Consider the following 17,873-nt stretch of genomic DNA (forward strand, 5'->3'; position numbering starts at 1 on the left):
GAAAGATGAATCATCCATAAATCTGAATATAGTACCACCACCCACACACACCCAACCACAATGTTATGTTTTTTCACACCTGTTATTCACATTACTTATAGTAGTAATAATAATAACTGCAGTGTTAATAGTGGCGGATGATGGACGGTTTTTTTACCCCCACTCATTCCATTTAACCTTACTACACCCGTTATTATGTCCGACATAATGTTTAGTTATTGTTATTAACATTATTGATATACTCTTTTTAGTTGTAGTAGTAATAGTAGTAGCTCAATGACAAACAATATTATTATTATTATTGCTTGGGTTGAGTTGACAGACAAGATATAAATAGATCTGTTGTGTATTTGTGTGTGTGATCCGAGGAGGAGGAGGATGGAATTGTTGTCTAATACACATACCAATCAATAAATACTAGTTAAAACCAATATGAATTAATAAACACTGTTGTTATTGTACTGAATAGAGATAAATATATATATTTATCTAATTAATTAATTAATGTAATATTACTACTGTTGTGTTTTTCCTCTTTCTATTCTAGAACTAATTAGTATCTCTTGTTGTCTGTGTTGATTGATAATTATAACTCTTTACGAAAAGTAAATAATAAGACCAGTGTAGTGTTGTTGTGATCACAAGTACCGTTACAGGTAATCAAGAGCGAGAACAGTAGTGGTCACCACTCTTAAATTATTTGAATCAATTCCCGCCAATGCAAAACTCAACTGTCAAAAATTTAAATTTGAATTGTTCCGAATGAAGACCGAGTATTTGTATTTTGCTATCTCCGACCGAAGTACTTGAATCAATTATTATTTAGGGTGGGTGATCTACAAGTGTGTTTTCAAAAAATAGTGTTATTTTATTAGTTTGTCTATCCACTTTACAAACCAAGTTTATATTATTTCATTGTTGTGTCTACCAACATACAGTCTGGAAATGGAACATATCTCAAGATGATACCATTATTTTAAAAAAGTTAATTTATTCAATATCCTAGAATTCCAATCCATCTTATCTCTCTCTCTCTCTCTTTCAGTCACACAACAATAACAATGAAATATATAAATATTCTAGTATTATTTGTTTTTGTATTGTTGACAGTATTTGTACCTACACTTACAGTAGCATTTACACAAGCATTTCAAAATTGTATTCACAAGTGCCAAGAAATGAATGGAGCTTCCTACAACCTAAGAAACTGTCACATGGATTGTCAGAGTCAAAACCCAAAATACTATGAATCAAATTAACTTCAATAATTGTATTACTAATATTTGTTTGACAAATATAAATAAAGATGAATGAATGAATATTTATCTCATCATTCTTTTATCCTAGAACTTGTTTCAAAAAATAATTAATAAATTATTTTTATAAACTTCATCACACTCACTCGCACTTGGTTTCACATTAATTACTATCATATTTTTTTGTTTTGCAGATAGATAGGTAGATAGGCAGATAGATAGATAGATAGATAGTTTGTATCTATTTATCTATTTATTTATTTTTATATAACAATGTCAAAAGGAAAGAAGAAGAATAACAATAATAACAATAACAATAACAAACAACAACAAGGCAAAAAGAAGAAACAACCAGAGTTACCTTCAAATATTCTTTTACTCAGTCCATCACTAAGTCTTCAACAACAACCACCAAGAGATCTATCATCGTTTAAATGGGGTACCGATTTTCCTTCTCTTCCATCATCGGCTAGTACTACACCAGTCAATGTTGCAACATCGATCAACACGTTTGACAATGAATGGGAAACAGGAAGAGGTGCCACTAAAAGAACAAGAGTATTTGATTCATCGTCTTTTAATGGAATGGCTGCTCAAATATCAAATATTGTTGTACCTCCCCCTCCACCAAAAAAGTCACCTCCTTTAAATGTACAGCAACAACAACAACATCAAGTCACCAATATTCCTTCCCCTATCAACGCAAATCAACAACAACAACAACAACAACAACAAATTCAAAATATTACTATGAATCAACAGCAACAACGACCTAATCAACAAGTTCAACAGGTTCAACAACCTACTACTATTCAAGCTCAAGCACTCATTCAACAAGCTCAAGCTTTTGTTCAAACACCACCCCCGCCTCAATCCATTCCTATTCCCAATCCTATTCCTACTCAACAACAATCATCAATACCTTTTAGTAATTTTACTGCAGCCGATAATCCAATGTTAATTCATATAGATTTGGCGGCATGGGGTATTGGTACCAATGAAAATGTTGTAGGCAAGGCTCTTACAATGGCCAAACATCGTATGCAGATATTTCTGCGAGAATTTGTCGATGACAATAACACTACAAAGAGAGTAGGGACAAAGTCTATTCCCACGGCAGAAGAGAAGAAATCGACCCTTCTCAAGATGATTGATCATCAAAAGAGGGTTGGCGATCGCCAATCGACGATTAACAACGCAAATGTCGGTGTTCTTGCTCTTTCTACGTGGGATATCAGTGCAATGTGTTCTTTTCTGTTGACACCCAACGGAAGCAGTATCACCAACCACTATCCCCTTTTAAAGGGTTATGCCATTGAGATTCAGAGAATGCGTAATGCATGGGCACACCAACAGCCGATCAGCATCGACGACACCTTTAGACTTTTGGACTCTATTGAGAAGTTTTTAAATGAAATTGATGATGACAAGGCTGCTATGGAGATCCAGATGATCAAGCATACCAACTATTTCTATTCCTTTAATAAGAATTATAATCTTTTCTCGCTCAAGGAAAACTCTAGCATTCAAGATATTTTTAACTTTGTGAATAATCTGAATGGCTCTATTGCCAATAATAACCAACAACCAACTCAATTTCAACAACCTAAACAACAGCAACAGAATCTCCAGGTTCAAGTCCAACAACAGCAGCAGCAGCAACAAGTTTCACCATCTTCGGATATTATTATTATTGATGAGGACTTGAATATGGATTCTTTAGATGATATTGATGTTGATAAGTTGAGTAGTAATAATAATTATAATTATAATAATTTTAATTTTAATCAACAACAACAACCACAACAACCGCAACAACAACAAAATTCACAACCAAATATGAAAAGAAAGATGGATGAAGATTTGAATAGTTATATGAATAATAATAATAATAATTTTAATAATAATATAAATAATCAACAACAACAATCAAATCAAACCCCATTTATCAACAATCACTTTAATAATAACAATAATAATTCATCTTTTAATCCATTTTCACAACAACAACAACCAACAATTAACTCGTTAAATCAACAAGTATCAAATCCAGGCATATTTAATTTTGGAAATTCAAATCTTAATTTTAATCAACAACAACAACAATTATTTCTTCAACAACAACAGTTACAAAAACAACAACAACAACAACAACAACAACAACAACAACAACAACAACAACAACAACAACAACAACAACAACAGGCAAAAAAATTTAATAATAATACAAATCAAAGTGGTCAAGTTCTTTTAAATTATCTTAATAATAATAATAATAATCAACATTTACCAAACAATCATATTAATAATAATCAACAACAACAACAACAACAACAACAACAACAACAACAACAACAACAACAACAACAACAAAAGAACAACAACAATCCAAAACAAAACAAACAGAATTTCCCAAAAAAACAACAACAACAACAACATGGAAAGAAAATTTATAGTGATGAAATACCTCAAAATTTATTGATGGATTAGCATAATTGTCGATATTAGTTGGGTAGAAAAATATTATTATTTTTTTTTGTACAGAAAACGTATGGGACTATTGATCCCAATAAAATACCTATCCGATATTTTTGATAATTTTATATATATTTTTAGAATGTTTTTCTCTTGAGCTTTATTACCATTTCCAACTTGACACAATTCTTTCTATGCATTGGCCAATGAGCATATTTACATTCATCCCTATATAAATATAAAAAATAAAATTAGAATCAAATCTTTGGAGGGATAGAAATGAATGTCTGATTCATCTTTTTGTTTTTTTTTTTGGATACATACGAGCAATAGAAACCTTTTGAACATCGATCACATGTATTACATTTATTAATGTTATAACATTGTTTACAATTTAAACATACTACTCTATTTGGTAATGATACTGATCTTGGTTTGGTTACTACCGGTGGCTAAGAGAGGAAAAAGAAAAAAAAAAATTGTAAATAAAATGATTGTAATTTTAAATGTAGTTTTAATTTAATATTAATATATTTATACATACACTTCTTTCTACAACCAATTCATTTGTTGATGCACTATATCTACTCATAATATATTCTATTTTTGGCATACCAGAAGGTTGAATAGCATTTAAATATTCCTTTGGACCCATTTTCATGGTATTTGGTTCGTTGTTTAAAATTGGTGGCACCATTTTGTTTTTTTTTTTTAATAAATTAATTAATTATAAAGAAGAGTGTCTATTTAAGAAATATAGATTTCTAATTAAAACCAAAAGTAATGTAAATGAACAATTAGTAAAAGATTCCCAAATTTAAAGCTTCAACTCTCTTAATCCAGGGATGATGACATGATTTTCCATATGTTAATTGGTCATATTATTTATGGTAAAATCAAACCCCAACCAAATATGTGCAGTAATAACACATGTGATTCATTATACAAGAGGGTGAAACAAACAGGTTGAATGATCATTTAAAGTTAATTAAAAGATCTTTGTATAGATAAACATTGGTATGCTTTATAACCCTCCGTACGAATAAGGAAACGTGAAATCATATATGGTAGAAGCAGAGAGTGGGATTATTTCCCACCCTCTTCTTTAAACCAAAGGTTTACATGTGGTAGATAGATCCATGTGATAGTCATAGAGATGATGATATGATTAAAAGAATAAATAAAGAAATATGTGGGGTGTGTTTGATTAGATTATTTGTTTTTTCATTCTCATTTGGAAATAAGCGAATATGATGAATATGGAAAAAATACAACATTCATCATCAACATATTAATTAAACATATAAACTTGATTGGAGAAGGAATGTGATGAACAAGAGGGGGTACTGAATTGGAATTAGGAGAATAAAGTATATTTGTCCATCTGTGGGGGACAAGTTTTAAATGGTTGACGGAAATGATGATGATCTCCACTGATGGTGTTGGTGGTTGAATATTCCTACTCTGATCATGATAGTATGAATGTATCAATCATGCAATGTGAATTCTATAACAATAAAAAAATAAAACCATCCATTTTTTTGGAAAGATGGAAGAGATGAAATGGGAAATGGGAAATGGATTGAATTGGATTGGTTGAATGATGGATTGGAAACGGATTAGACGAATAGATTTTATACAATACCTAGTTTGGGGTTTAAAAAAATAAATAAATAAATAAATAAATAAAATAATTATTGATCAAAAGAAAAATAATTTAGTTTTTTGAAAGGATATTTATAAAATAGTATTAAGTAAATGTATTTGAAGAAATAAGAAAATATAAATAATAATAATGAATGGTTTGGTTTATTCTTTATCTGTTCTCGAAGCAGTAGCTGAAACAAACCCAATTGGAATTGATGAATGATATTAGGAAAAGATGGCAATGAATATTAATAAGAATGAGTAGACAGTCATGGACTGGGTACCATGGTGTAATATTGATTCTCTTTTTTGAACCATTTTGTGATTCAATACTCTTAACTTTTACGTCACAACTGTCACTAGATGTTAGCTGTATCATCTTTTTTAAACCATGTATGTAGTTTAATAGTATCCTATCACAATAATAAACCCCTCCTCATTCCCTATATGGAATTACAGAGGTAAATATTTTAATTGACTGACAATCATTTCAATTCGTCACGAACACACCTCCACACACACTCGGCGCTGAGTTTTAAAACACAATTAATTGTGTGGGTAGTTATTTTCACCTTTAAAAAAAAATCATCGATGGTTGTGTTTTGTTAGAAGTATTGTTTATTTTTAAATAAATATTGGTGCATGGTACGCACAGTCGGGTAGTACTTTTATATATTAATATTATCCACATGTGGATATGAATGAATGTGATTATTATTATTGTTATTATTGCAATCCATATCTGTTTACTGCTTTTGTGGTGGATTACGAGAGAGCTTCTCGTAGCATGGGTTACAAACTCTGACCGCTTTAAAGTTGGAAATGGGTAATTTGAATTTCTTTTCAGAACACTTTCCGCATACCAACTCTCCACAATTTCTACAATGATGCTAAAAAGTAGTGATCAATTAATTAATTAGTATCATTTAATAAATATATAATAATAAATAAATCCTATTATTATGATTATAATTATAATACTACTTACTCTTCTATTTAATAATGTAAATCCTTCTTCACAGAAAGGACAATTAGTAGTGGTTTCATCTGGAACCCAAACTGGAGCTTCCGATGAAGTTTCTTTACTGTCTGATTTCAAAGTTGATCTCTTTTGTTGTAATGATTCAATCTATAAATAAATAATTAAATAATTAAATAAATAATTGATGATGGGTTGGTTAGTTATCTATTCGACAACAGTAGTAATAATAATATTTTCATACAGTTTCAGTTAATCTTAACATCCATAACATTTTACTTTCAGCAGTGTCGGCAAACACAACAAATGATTTCTTATTACTACAAATTTGGAAAGCGTTGACAATACCTGATCCATTCAACAAAATGGCACGTGATCCACCAGAGTCTCCATCTGGTATATCTTCGATTCTGCAAAACTCTAGATTAATTTTTTCGTGTAACAGTAGTTTTGGAGGCATTGAAGATCCATAGAGTAACAAATCGGAAAACAAAAATACATTTCTCTTTTTACAGGCTTTTCTACAAACTTTGGTCAATACTCCTTCAAATACAAATGATCTATGTGCTGCTACAATCTAAGAAATGTAAAAAAAAAAAAAACATTAATATATATAAATATTTATACTTTTCTTTTCAATAATTATGTTTTGCTTTGTTTCATACATCAATATCACCAACAAACATCTTTTGAATTTCCATAACCTTTGCTCTATTTTCACTTCTTTTGATGGCTTCATTAGCCTCGCTTGTTACACGTTTCATTTTGTCCAAAGCATCTGCAAGATTGCCATAATCTGGATGTGAAGCATCGGTATGTTTTAATAGTTCGTCCAACAACATATGATATCTTGTAATACGTTGAACTGGTTGAATTAAATATGATCTAAGATCCAATTTCTTTGTTCTTGGATCTTCAGTACATTTCTATATTAAGAAGAGTATAAATTAATATATAATATTTTTTGTTTGTTGTTTGTTGTTTGTATATCATACTTGAATAAAAGAAACAAAAGTTGAATTTTTCTCACAATCTGATACTGTAGTAAGTGCATTATCAAATCCAACAGTATAATTTGTATACATTTTCAAAAATGGAATCTAAATATTAAATAATAATTAAAAAAAAAAAAGAATGAGACAAGTTCCAATATTCTCCTTTAATCCAACCAATAAATTAATCTATTCTATTTGTCTTACCAAAGTTTTAAAAACATCACCAATTCTTTGAGTAGTTGACCATGTAGCCAATCTTTCTTCGAGTTGATTGAGTAATTCCACACTAACCAAAAGGATATCTGATAAGTTTGAACAAATGATGGTTGCACTTTCCTTTGAAATGCCTCCTTCACCATATTTGAGTGGTTCGATGAATACTTCGACCAAAATCTTCATGTTGTCGCAATATGTACGTTCAGTCGTCAAAATCTCTTTTGCCTTCATGTCACGTAGGCTTGTAAATGCAGCAAGATGATCCAAACTTGGGTGGTTTGATGTAACTGCTTGTGCATCGGGGTCTTCCCTGATAATATGTATTTCACCACCATTTTCCAAAGATGTGCTTGGTTTATCATTCTTTATCATACTATCTCTAATCTTGTTACTATCCTTTTCTTTATGAATAACAGATTGTCTTTCTTTATCTTTACCTCCCATTGTTGAAGTATTAGTTGTGGTTGTAGTAGCTACAGGTGTAATTGGAATTGGATGCGGATGTGGTTGTGGTGAGGTTGAGTGATTATGATGTGATGGTGGAGTTGATGGTAATTCACGATCACGATGTGCTACTGTAGACGCGGTAGTGGAGAGAGTCAATGCAGATCCACTACGAGGAGGAATAGGTGGGTGTGGGGCAGAAGTTGGTGGTGTCTTTAACGACAATCGATTGTCTTCGTGAGGTGGTGGAGGGAGTGGTTTGCGATAGGTGCTGTGTTTGGATTGTGGTAGAGGTGGATGTTGGATATTGCTACTGCTAACACTATGTGAAATGGTTGCAGATTGATGTTGATTCTGTTGTTGGTTATTGTGTTGTACAGTTTTAGATATATCGTCAAATGAAAGACTTGACCCAGACGATGATGATGATGACGTAGTCGTAGTGCTACCGCGAGGGGGAAGTGTACGTGGAGGTAGGGGAGGAGTTGGTGATGATGGAGCTCCTGTCGCAGGACTATGATGATGGTGGTGTTGTTGGACGACTGGTGCACTCGAATGCAAGTCTGGTGATCGAGGTGGAAGAGGAGGTGTTGTATGAACTATAGTAGTTGGTGTAGCAGCAGCAGTAGTAGTAGTATTAACTGTAACAGCAGCAGCAGTGTCTTGTGGACGTATATCTGGTGATCGAGGTGGAAGAGGTGGTACTACACTAGCTCTCAAAACATTTGGCTGCAATAAATAGTAAACCAATTAATTAATCAATACACAATATATTTATATTTATATTTATATTAAAGGTTAAATTATATAAATAAAGAAAGAAAACGGGTTTGTTAGTGGACATGGTTGGAATGTTTCATTCTATTCGATGGGAAGGGGAAGGGAGGGAGGGATGGTGGTGATAATTATAATTGGGATTTGGGTTGGTTGGAGATCTAAAGTGTGATGTTTTTAAATATATATGTTTGTGGTGTTGTTGTTGTTGTGTGTTTGTATTGTATCTCTAGACACCTAATAGCTATCAATTCACACACACCCATCTTTTAATTGTCTAGACAACATCATTATATCAACTCATGATCATCTTTGCTGCTGCTGAAGAAGGGAATGATGCATGTGATATGCTGCAGCATCTTTGCTTGTTATTACTATCTATCTATATATCTATCTATTCTTTGTTTCATTGTTCTGAAGGTATAGTGAATGGTATGGTGGTGACTATAGTAACTATACCAAAGGGTGGGTAGGACGAGGAGGAAGAGGTTGAACGGAACCTACATTTTGAGAGGGTGGCTTTTTAGGTACTGCTCTTGGTGGTGGACTCGTAGACATTTTCGATTAACTATATCCTCTACTACTATTGTCGCGCTCTTATATATATATACTATACTATACAATACTATAATCTACTATCTCTCTGTCTATTAATTTGTGTAGTGAACGGTCGCAATAATAGAAGTCAAAAGTTGGGCTATAAAAAAATATATAAAAATTAAAAAACCACACACCTCGATTTAAAAGATTGATTTGGAAACAACATTCTGGACGTATTTATATTATTATTATTATTACATGCATAATGTTATTCATTAATGTTTTTTTAAACATGTAATATTATTTCAGGTGGGGATTTATTTAGTTAACAATTTTTTAAATTCTAAAATTGAGTATGAATGATTGATGAAAGATTTGAGAGACATGAATTATTATTGTTAGTAATTGATTTTTGTTTTGCTAACTATATTATATATATATATATAGTTTACTTACGTTCTTTCTGGTCGTTTGTCAAATCCTTTGGGAAATCGACAGTTATGTGAACATAGAGATTACCCATTTGAGATGGGTATTGATGGTGTGGCATACCCTCTTCCAAGACCTCGATGACTTGTCCTGGGATAGTGATATCTCCACTTTGAACACGTACATTGTGTTTATCGAGATGAGTAATAGTCTTGTCGAATCCAGTGAGTGCCTCCAAAAGAGTAATACTTAGATTATGATGCAAGTGATCGCCTTCACGACGGAATTTAGAGTGTGGAATCTCAACGATTCTGAAAATAACATCTCCTGGTGTCATGTCTGGTGATTCCTCTCCTAATTGATCGAGTTTCTAAAGAATATGAAAGGAATGTTAATATTGATAATTATTGACAATTCATTTGATTTGATTTGATTTGATTTGATACATACAATTTGTTGACCATTGTGCATACCCTTTTCAACGATGACGGTATAAGTTTCTTCACCAATTTCAACCTTCTTACCGCTGCAATGTGGACACTTGCTAGCTACCTTTTTACCCTTACCTCCACATTCGTCACATCTATTATTATGAATACAAATCAAAGTTAATATTCCCATTCAACTTTAATTTTCTTCTTTTTCTTCTTTTTCTTCTTTTTCTTTTTCTTTTTCTTCTTTTCTTACACTTGTTGAACTTGTTGAACAAAACCTGGACCCAATTGTTGTACTCTAACCTTGATACCAGAACCTTGACATCCAGTACATGTCTTTACATCGCTTGCCTTCTTTGCACCAGTTCCTCTACACTTTTGGCAAAGGATTTGTTTCATATGAGTGACTCTAGAGGTACGTCCAAGATAGAGATCTTTGAGTGTTACTTCTAAATCCAATTCTATATCGGCTCCTCTTGGTTGTGCTTGGTGTTGTTGTTGATGTCCACCACCTCCACCACCTCCAAATCCTCTGAATCTAAAATATTCAATTGAATGTCGAGTGTTAGAAGAATCAATCAAGGTATAGAAGATCTTTTATATCGGTCGGTCGATCGATCGATCAAGTATAAAGTCAAAGTAATACAATATGCGCAATTATTACATACATATTTGAAAAGAAGTCACCAAAGTCTTGACCACCTCCACCATTTTGTCTATTCAAACCTTCTTCTCCGTGTTGATCGTAGATTCTTCTCTTTTCAGAGTCAGAGAGTGTTTCGTAGACTTTGGTCATCTCGAGGAACTTTTCTTGACCTTCTGGAGTTGGGTTCTTGTCTGGATGGTATTGTAGTGATAGTTTACGGTATGCACGTTTAATCTCTGATGGTGATGAGTCTCTAGACACACCAAGAACTTCGTAATAGTCCTTTCCACCAAGACAGAGTCCAACTACTACCAATAATATTACAAGTAAATAAAGTACTTTCATCTCTTTTTTTTGATTATTATGATGAATGAGATATGATGATGATGATTGATGATGATGTGAATATGATGAAATCGACTTCCCTCTCTACTCTAAACTATCTCCTCTATCTATCTATCTATCTATCTATTAATACAACAACAAACACCAATGTTCTATCAATAGTTTAGTTTATCATAATGTTGAACCCCCAAACTGCATCGTCATCTTCTTTTTTTTCATTTTTTTTTTTTTTACTGCGACAGCCGATTCTTAAACTATCGTTTGGTATCAGTCCACCTTGTGAAGGTTGTTTATAATATGGTTATCTATTTATGTCTACTTGCTTGTGGTGTGTTGTCGCATTATCAGAGGTAGTACGGGAAGCAGATGGACTTTTGGTTAGCGGTCGTTGGTCTAAATTTGGTATGTATAGAAGAGGGTAACTATTGGCGATTCCTTGAGCCCTAATTCAATCCCTTGTTGGATATGAGCAGCCTTTTCATCATCATTCAGTTGACATGTGCTCTCAGCTTGTGTGTACCACGCAATAGCTTGCTCCACATCACGGACAGGATGATCGTGGATTGCTGCCAACTGGCACAAGTTAATGATTGATTGGACATTTGCCAAGAGATCATGTAAGTACTGGTCAATTCACTTGTTCAACTAGAAATTTCTAGCTCTTGGATAGAACCTCCCTGATTCTGGCGGGAATTTTAGGTGGTGGTGTTGTCTGTAAGTACTAGGACTCTTCAATGTCTGATGGATTGGTATGGGATTGGACAGGTACAAGATACCACCAAATAATCTATTTGGAGTCGATCAAGATGGTGCTTAAAGATTATACACTATTTATGGTTGTGTTGGAATAGAGAAACTAAAAGAGCGTACCCGAGCAAAAAGGGACAAAAAGGTGTAGTTCATTGATACACCAAGCAATGTGTAGAATATACATTGATAAGTATATCTCTAAAGATCCAAACCAAAACAATTGGCTTATTTAGAATTTAAAATGGGCATTCACCTACTGTCTGTCTATGATGGTGAGAATAACTGGATGTACTCAAGACAATGGCCAGCTAGAGAGATTAGATTATAGAAAGATAGACTTGACCGGCAGGACAGAGATGGCTTACATCAAACAAAGACTTTTGGAACCAGCGTCCTCTAACAACTGTTGATTTACCAACCTGTCAGAGAGTATTTTTTATATAGGTCTCTATAACAGTTTGTTAAATGCGTTTGCATTCCCCCCCCCCCCCCCCCCCCAAGGTTTGCGAACCTATCCATCATTAAATGTACGATATCAATAGATAGATAACAACAAATATACTTCAAGTCTCACCACTGATGGTGTATTAACAATTAATTATTAATTAATTTATAAATAGAGAGAATGGTAGTGTGATCTATTATTATTTATTTTAGAGTCTGTCCAACTACCAACATTAATGAAGGAGTTTTATTTTTAGAAAAGATAACAATTAACAAATTCGTAGTATCGTTATACATCCATATATAGTGTATAGTTGATGAGAGAGTTTGTTTCAGATTGGATGAGAAATATATAAATAAAAAAAAAAGAATATATATGATAGGGTTTCTACTGGTTGGTGTATATTGTTATATTTTTAGTAATCCTATTTTTCTTTTTAATTTGTCTATCTTCATCCACAGACAAGGCAGGTGAAATTTGATTACTATTATTATTATTATTAATATTATTATTAATATTATTATGATTTCCGTTACCCTTACCATTGCCATTATGATTATTATTATTATTATTATTATTATTAGTATTATTTTGATTATTTTGATTTTGATTATTTAATAAATTATGAATAGAATTTGAAAGTTCATAAAAGTTTACTGGTTTGCTAACATATAGATCAAAGCCAGTTTTTGCAACTTTGGCCTTGTCAGACGAAGCTGTGAGAGCAACGATGGGGATGTGTTTGGAATTGGTTTGTTGCTCGAGTGTTCTGATGTGACTGACGAGTGAGTACCCATCGTCACCTGGCATTGTAATGTCAGAGAGAATAATGTCTGGTCGCGACATGGGATCACCATTCAAAAATGCTTGGTAACACGATGAGGAAGAAAGGAACGTTGAGACAAACGCACCCATCTTGTTGAGCATTGACGAAAAGAGTTTTATAGTGTCTTCTTGGTCATCGACAACGTATATCTTGAGTCCCTTGAGACTCGACGATGACGGGCTAGTCGTCAACATTTTTGTCATGAGTGATTCTTCTGGTTGTTGTTGTTGTTGTTGAGGGTGTTGGTCACCAGCTGAGCTCCCAGTATCAAAATCTGTTCTATTTCTTTTACCGTGACCATTACCATTACCGTTTCCATTTCCATTTCCATTACCATTAGAAACTACTGCTTGTCCATTACTAGTGGAACCATTGGTTTCCATGTTATTGATTTCATTACCATTGCTGATGGGGAGGATGATAGTAAATGTGCTGCCCTTTCCTTCACCCTCGCTAAATGCAAACAGGTAGCCATTGTGTAGCTCGACGATGTTATTTACAATAGACAAACCAAGACCGAGCCCGCCGTGACCGCGGGTGGAGCTGTTGTCTGCCTGACGGAAGCGTTCAAACACGTGTGGCAAAAAGTCGTGAGTGATACCACATCCCTGATCCGAGATGGTGACCAGACACCAGTTCTTGTTGCTGGCGTGGTTGCGCAAGAGGTTGAGCTTCTCCTCGGACTGTCCGCATACACCTGGAGGCAATGTGAGCGGCGTTGTACCCGTCTGGCTGGGGATAGATGTGCGCACAGTGACCGAGCCGCCCTGGTTGGAGAACTTGATCGAGTTGGAGACCAGGTTCCAGATAGACTGCTCGAGACGCACGGGATCACCGCAGACAATGAGTGGCAGGTCGCCCACATCGACGACAATCTTGGTTTTGGCCTTGTCCTTGTTGATGAATGTCTCGGCGGCGAGACGGATGACCTCGCGGATATCAACCACCTCGTTGGAGAGCGAGAACTTGCCGCTGATGACGAGCGACATGTCGAGCAGATCGTTGACGAGTTGGTTCTGTGCGTGTGCACAACGCTCGATCGCTTCGAGACCGCGACGTACGTCGGTCGAGATGTTGCCGTCGTAGCGCAGCAGCTGGCTCCAGCCAAATATACCGTTGAGCGGTGTACGCAGCTCGTGTGACAGATTCATGAGAAACTCGTCTTTGGAGCGGTTGGCGCGGTCGAGTAAGACACGTTCCTTTTCGAGCTCGTTTACTAGTACTTGGAGCTCGCGCTTTCTTGCGGTCAACTGACTCACCAACTCGACTAGATCCGTGTTGGCAATACACAGTTCCTGCTGCAAATAGTCTTTGGCCTTTTTCATAGCCATAATATTGTTGACACGAGCGGTCAGTTCCTCGGTCGAGAATGGCTTGTTGACATAGTCGGCTACGCCATTGGTCAACAGACGCACACGTAGATTGTCGTCTGCCTTGGCAGTGAGCAAGACGATGGGGATATTGTCATATTGTGGATCTTTTCTAATCTCTTCGACCATTTCATCACCGCTCATGACTGGCATCATACAATCGGTCAAGATAAGGTCGGGTGTACATGAACGCAACTTGTCCAACCCCTCTTTACCGTTCATGGCCGTGTGTACAGAGTACTGCTTGCACAGCAGTTCTGCAATAAATCGATTCATCTCGACGTTGTCTTCGACGACCAGTATACTTGGTTTGCCATCGTCGGCGACCATTGGTGCGAATCCCTCCCTTTCCTCCAACTCTTCTGCGGCTTGTCGCGCCGTCATCTCTGTATCAAACTTGCTGCCCATCGTATCAAGATGCGACAATTGCTCTTCCTTTTCCTTGATCATCTCGAGCAACTCTTGATCCTCTTTGGTGATACCATTCTCCAACAACTTGACACCTGGTGGTGATTTTACATGTACCAACTCTTGGTGTGGTTGTACTCTGGCCGATACATTGGCATCCGATACGGTTGTCTTGTTGGCAAGCTCGTCAATCTTGGGTGACAATGGAATGCGGATCAAAAAGACGGCACCGGTACCCTCCTTTTGCGCGGTGACTTGGACGTTTCCGCCATGCAGCTGCACAAACTCTTTGACGATAGACAGACCCAACCCAGTGCCACCGTGGCGTCGCGACGAGCTGCCATCCACCTGACGGAAACGCTCAAAGATGATGTCGTACTGGTCCTCGGGTACACCCGGACCCGTATCGGCGACGGTGACCAAAAAGGCGGGGTTTTGGTTGAGTTGGTCTGGCTCGACGCTGATGCGGATCTTTCCGCCCGTTGGTGTGAATTTGAAAGCGTTTGATATGAGGTTGGTGACGACACGCTCGATCTTGTCTCTGTCGATGGCCGCCATGAGCAGACCATCTTTGGGCGCGTTGATGATATACTCGAGCTTCTTGTCCTTGGCCAGCAGCTCAAAGCACAGCCCAATCGTCGTGATGGTCTTGCCTACATCTGCCATCGAATAGTTTACATTCATCTTACCAGCTTCAAGCTTACTAATATCCAATAAATTATTTACATGTTTCAACAACCCTCGGGTGTTTCTTGCCACAACCTCTAATAGTTTTTTAGCATCTGCCGACACTCCAGGATCTTTTAGCAATTTTTCTGTTGGATGTGATATCAATGTCAATGGTGTTCTTAATTCATGTGATACATTTGCACTAAATAGAAAAAATAATTAGTTAATATACCAATATAGTAGTAGATAGATTCATTTCCTTTTTGATCTTACAAAAATTGAGTTTTTAATTCATCCAATTCTTTAATCTTTTCATAGAGTGATCTAAGTTCATTATTTTTTCTTGCAATTTCATCTTCTGCAAGTTTCTTTTCAGTGATGTTTCTACCCTCGGGGAGAATGAGTTTGACTGCACCATTTTCGTCGAAAAGGGGCATGAGTGAAAAGTCGATTGTGATTGTTTCAGTGCCAGCTGATTTTCCAAAAATGTCGCACTCGTATCGTATAAATTCTCCGGCAGCCGCTCTCATGACAGCCTTTTTACAATCGTCCATTGATGTTTCATTGACTGCCCACCAACGACAGTCCCAAAACGGTGTACCAAGAATATTTGAACGAATCATACCACCTCCGTGAAGTGCAGGTTCGTTTACATCCAATAGGTTGCCCTTGTTGTCCAGCAACGCAACAAACTGGTACATCTCATCCAACATGATACGTGATGATCTATTTGATTTTGCCAATCCTCTCATCACCTCTAGTTCCTGTATAAGTTCTTCTTTTGATTTTTCTTGATCCACCTTTCCATTGGAATTAATCCCTGGAAAGTGATCAAGTGATAAATGATGACTTGACATTTTTTTTTTCTCTTCTATCCTATCTATATCTATCTATCTATCTATCTATATTATTTATATATATATATTATATATATATATATGTGTGTTGTTTGGGTTATTTTTGAATAATTATATAATTATTTGTTTGGTTTGGGTGTTTATATGTACAATGTTGTTTTTTGTTGTTTTGTTGTTGGTTGTAACAACAACGCTTTCAACCAAGTTGTTGTTGTAGTTATTTTGTATTTTGTTATTTGGTTATTTGGTTATTTGTTTGTTTGGTTAACAAATATTAAAAAAACTCCAAGCAGTTAATAATGTGTTGTGGTTCAATATAATGTTTTTTGTTCAACAAGCAAGAGGGGAGTTTCTTGATAGTATTATTAATTAATTAAAAGAATGAATTGAGTAAATAAGATATGATCAAATTGTTGATTGATTGATTAAGAATTCTTTGATTTGTTATTATTGTTATTGAAATTGTCTAAGAGAGAGATGTCGCTATTGGTTAGTGTCTTTGTTTGTAATTAATTAATTAATAAATTAATATTCTAGAAGTGTTGTTGTTGTTGTTGTTATTATTAAGTATGATAGTGATGAAATAGATCGTTTAATTGCACTTTTTAATGTTAAATATAACGCTGCTCCACTTCTTCTGTTTCTTTTTCTCTTTCTCTCTCTCTTTTGTTCTCTTTTGTAGCAATACGAATGATCAATATTCGTGCGAGTTGTGTGATTGATGTTACCTACCCTATTTCCTCTTCTCTTCTTTGTTCTCTTTAAAGAGTGTATGTAAGTATGTATATAGTAGTGTAGTAGTAGTACTAGTTATTATGATGGATGGGATGTGATGTATTTATGTTATTGATATTTATTAAATTAAATCTGATTAAAAGATGTTGATATATTTATATTTATCATGTCTCTGTATATATGTCTCTCTCTCTTTCTCTTTCTCTTTCTCGCTAGGCAGTAGTCGGGTTGATGCAAATGTTTGATGAAGGACGTACACGCACAACACAAAAAGAATAAAAAAAATAATAATAATGGATGGTGTGTTTGGTAGTGTGTGTGTATTTGGTGGTTTGGGTGTGTATTGTATTGTAATGTTAATGTAGAGTGAGCTAACTATCTATCTATCTTTCTCTTCTTTAATTTTAATTCTTTGGAGTCAAGAGTCAAGACGAAAAGTTCAACATGTTTTATGTTTTACCTACTTTAATAACGATGTGTGACTATAAATATATATTCCTAACTTGGGAGGTAGGTTGTTATGTTATCTATAGGTAAATAGATAGATAGTTAGGATAATGTTAGAATGATAAAGAGGATGATGTGTGGTGTGGGTGTGGATGGATAGTCAAAGTGATTGTACACAATCGATGC

The 17,873-nt window shown here is 35.0% G+C and overlaps 6 protein-coding genes across 6 annotated transcripts; 1 reads left to right on the plus strand and 5 right to left on the minus strand.

The window, feature by feature from the left end:
- Positions 1 to 1,529: 1,529 nt before the first annotated feature.
- On the plus strand, positions 1,530 to 3,746 carry DFA_01549 (Bifunctional endo-1,4-beta-xylanase xylA precursor; the record flags this gene model as incomplete). The annotated part of the gene is made up of 2 exons (XM_004359456.1): positions 1,530 to 2,348; positions 2,562 to 3,746. 2 exons carry the CDS (start codon positions 1,530 to 1,532, stop codon positions 3,744 to 3,746), a joined length of 2,004 nt encoding a protein of 667 aa, XP_004359513.1.
- Positions 3,747 to 3,868: 122 nt separating this feature from the next.
- On the minus strand, positions 3,869 to 4,428 carry DFA_01550 (uncharacterized protein; the record flags this gene model as incomplete). Its single annotated transcript, XM_004359457.1, has 3 exons — positions 3,869 to 3,959; positions 4,056 to 4,183; positions 4,276 to 4,428. The coding sequence occupies 3 exons, from the start codon at positions 4,426 to 4,428 to the stop codon at positions 3,869 to 3,871; spliced, it is 372 nt and encodes a 123-aa protein (XP_004359514.1).
- A 771-nt stretch (positions 4,429 to 5,199) lies between these two features.
- DFA_01551 (uncharacterized protein) lies at positions 5,200 to 5,757 on the minus strand (the record flags this gene model as incomplete). Its single annotated transcript, XM_004359458.1, has 2 exons — positions 5,200 to 5,238; positions 5,581 to 5,757. 2 exons carry the CDS (start codon positions 5,755 to 5,757, stop codon positions 5,200 to 5,202), a joined length of 216 nt encoding a protein of 71 aa, XP_004359515.1.
- A 106-nt stretch (positions 5,758 to 5,863) lies between these two features.
- gxcV (pleckstrin domain-containing protein) lies at positions 5,864 to 9,344 on the minus strand (the record flags this gene model as incomplete). Its single annotated transcript, XM_004359459.1, has 8 exons — positions 5,864 to 5,950; positions 6,179 to 6,268; positions 6,367 to 6,507; positions 6,602 to 6,934; positions 7,023 to 7,283; positions 7,353 to 7,457; positions 7,557 to 8,741; positions 9,291 to 9,344. 8 exons carry the CDS (start codon positions 9,342 to 9,344, stop codon positions 5,864 to 5,866), a joined length of 2,256 nt encoding a protein of 751 aa, XP_004359516.1.
- Positions 9,345 to 9,669: 325 nt separating this feature from the next.
- On the minus strand, positions 9,670 to 11,180 carry DFA_01553 (heat shock protein DnaJ family protein; the record flags this gene model as incomplete). Its single annotated transcript, XM_004359460.1, has 5 exons — positions 9,670 to 9,746; positions 9,783 to 10,125; positions 10,206 to 10,338; positions 10,443 to 10,727; positions 10,858 to 11,180. The coding sequence occupies 5 exons, from the start codon at positions 11,178 to 11,180 to the stop codon at positions 9,670 to 9,672; spliced, it is 1,161 nt and encodes a 386-aa protein (XP_004359517.1).
- Positions 11,181 to 12,762: 1,582 nt separating this feature from the next.
- Positions 12,763 to 16,505, minus strand: dhkD (histidine kinase; the record flags this gene model as incomplete). Its single annotated transcript, XM_004359461.1, has 2 exons — positions 12,763 to 15,850; positions 15,922 to 16,505. 2 exons carry the CDS (start codon positions 16,503 to 16,505, stop codon positions 12,763 to 12,765), a joined length of 3,672 nt encoding a protein of 1,223 aa, XP_004359518.1.
- Between the last annotated feature and the right edge of the window lie 1,368 nt (positions 16,506 to 17,873).

Source organism: Cavenderia fasciculata (genome assembly GCF_000203815.1).
Source record: "Cavenderia fasciculata unplaced genomic scaffold Scf_Dfasci-F-a-25c12.r2-5, whole genome shotgun sequence".
Taxonomy (NCBI): Eukaryota; Evosea; class Eumycetozoa; order Acytosteliales; family Cavenderiaceae; genus Cavenderia; species Cavenderia fasciculata.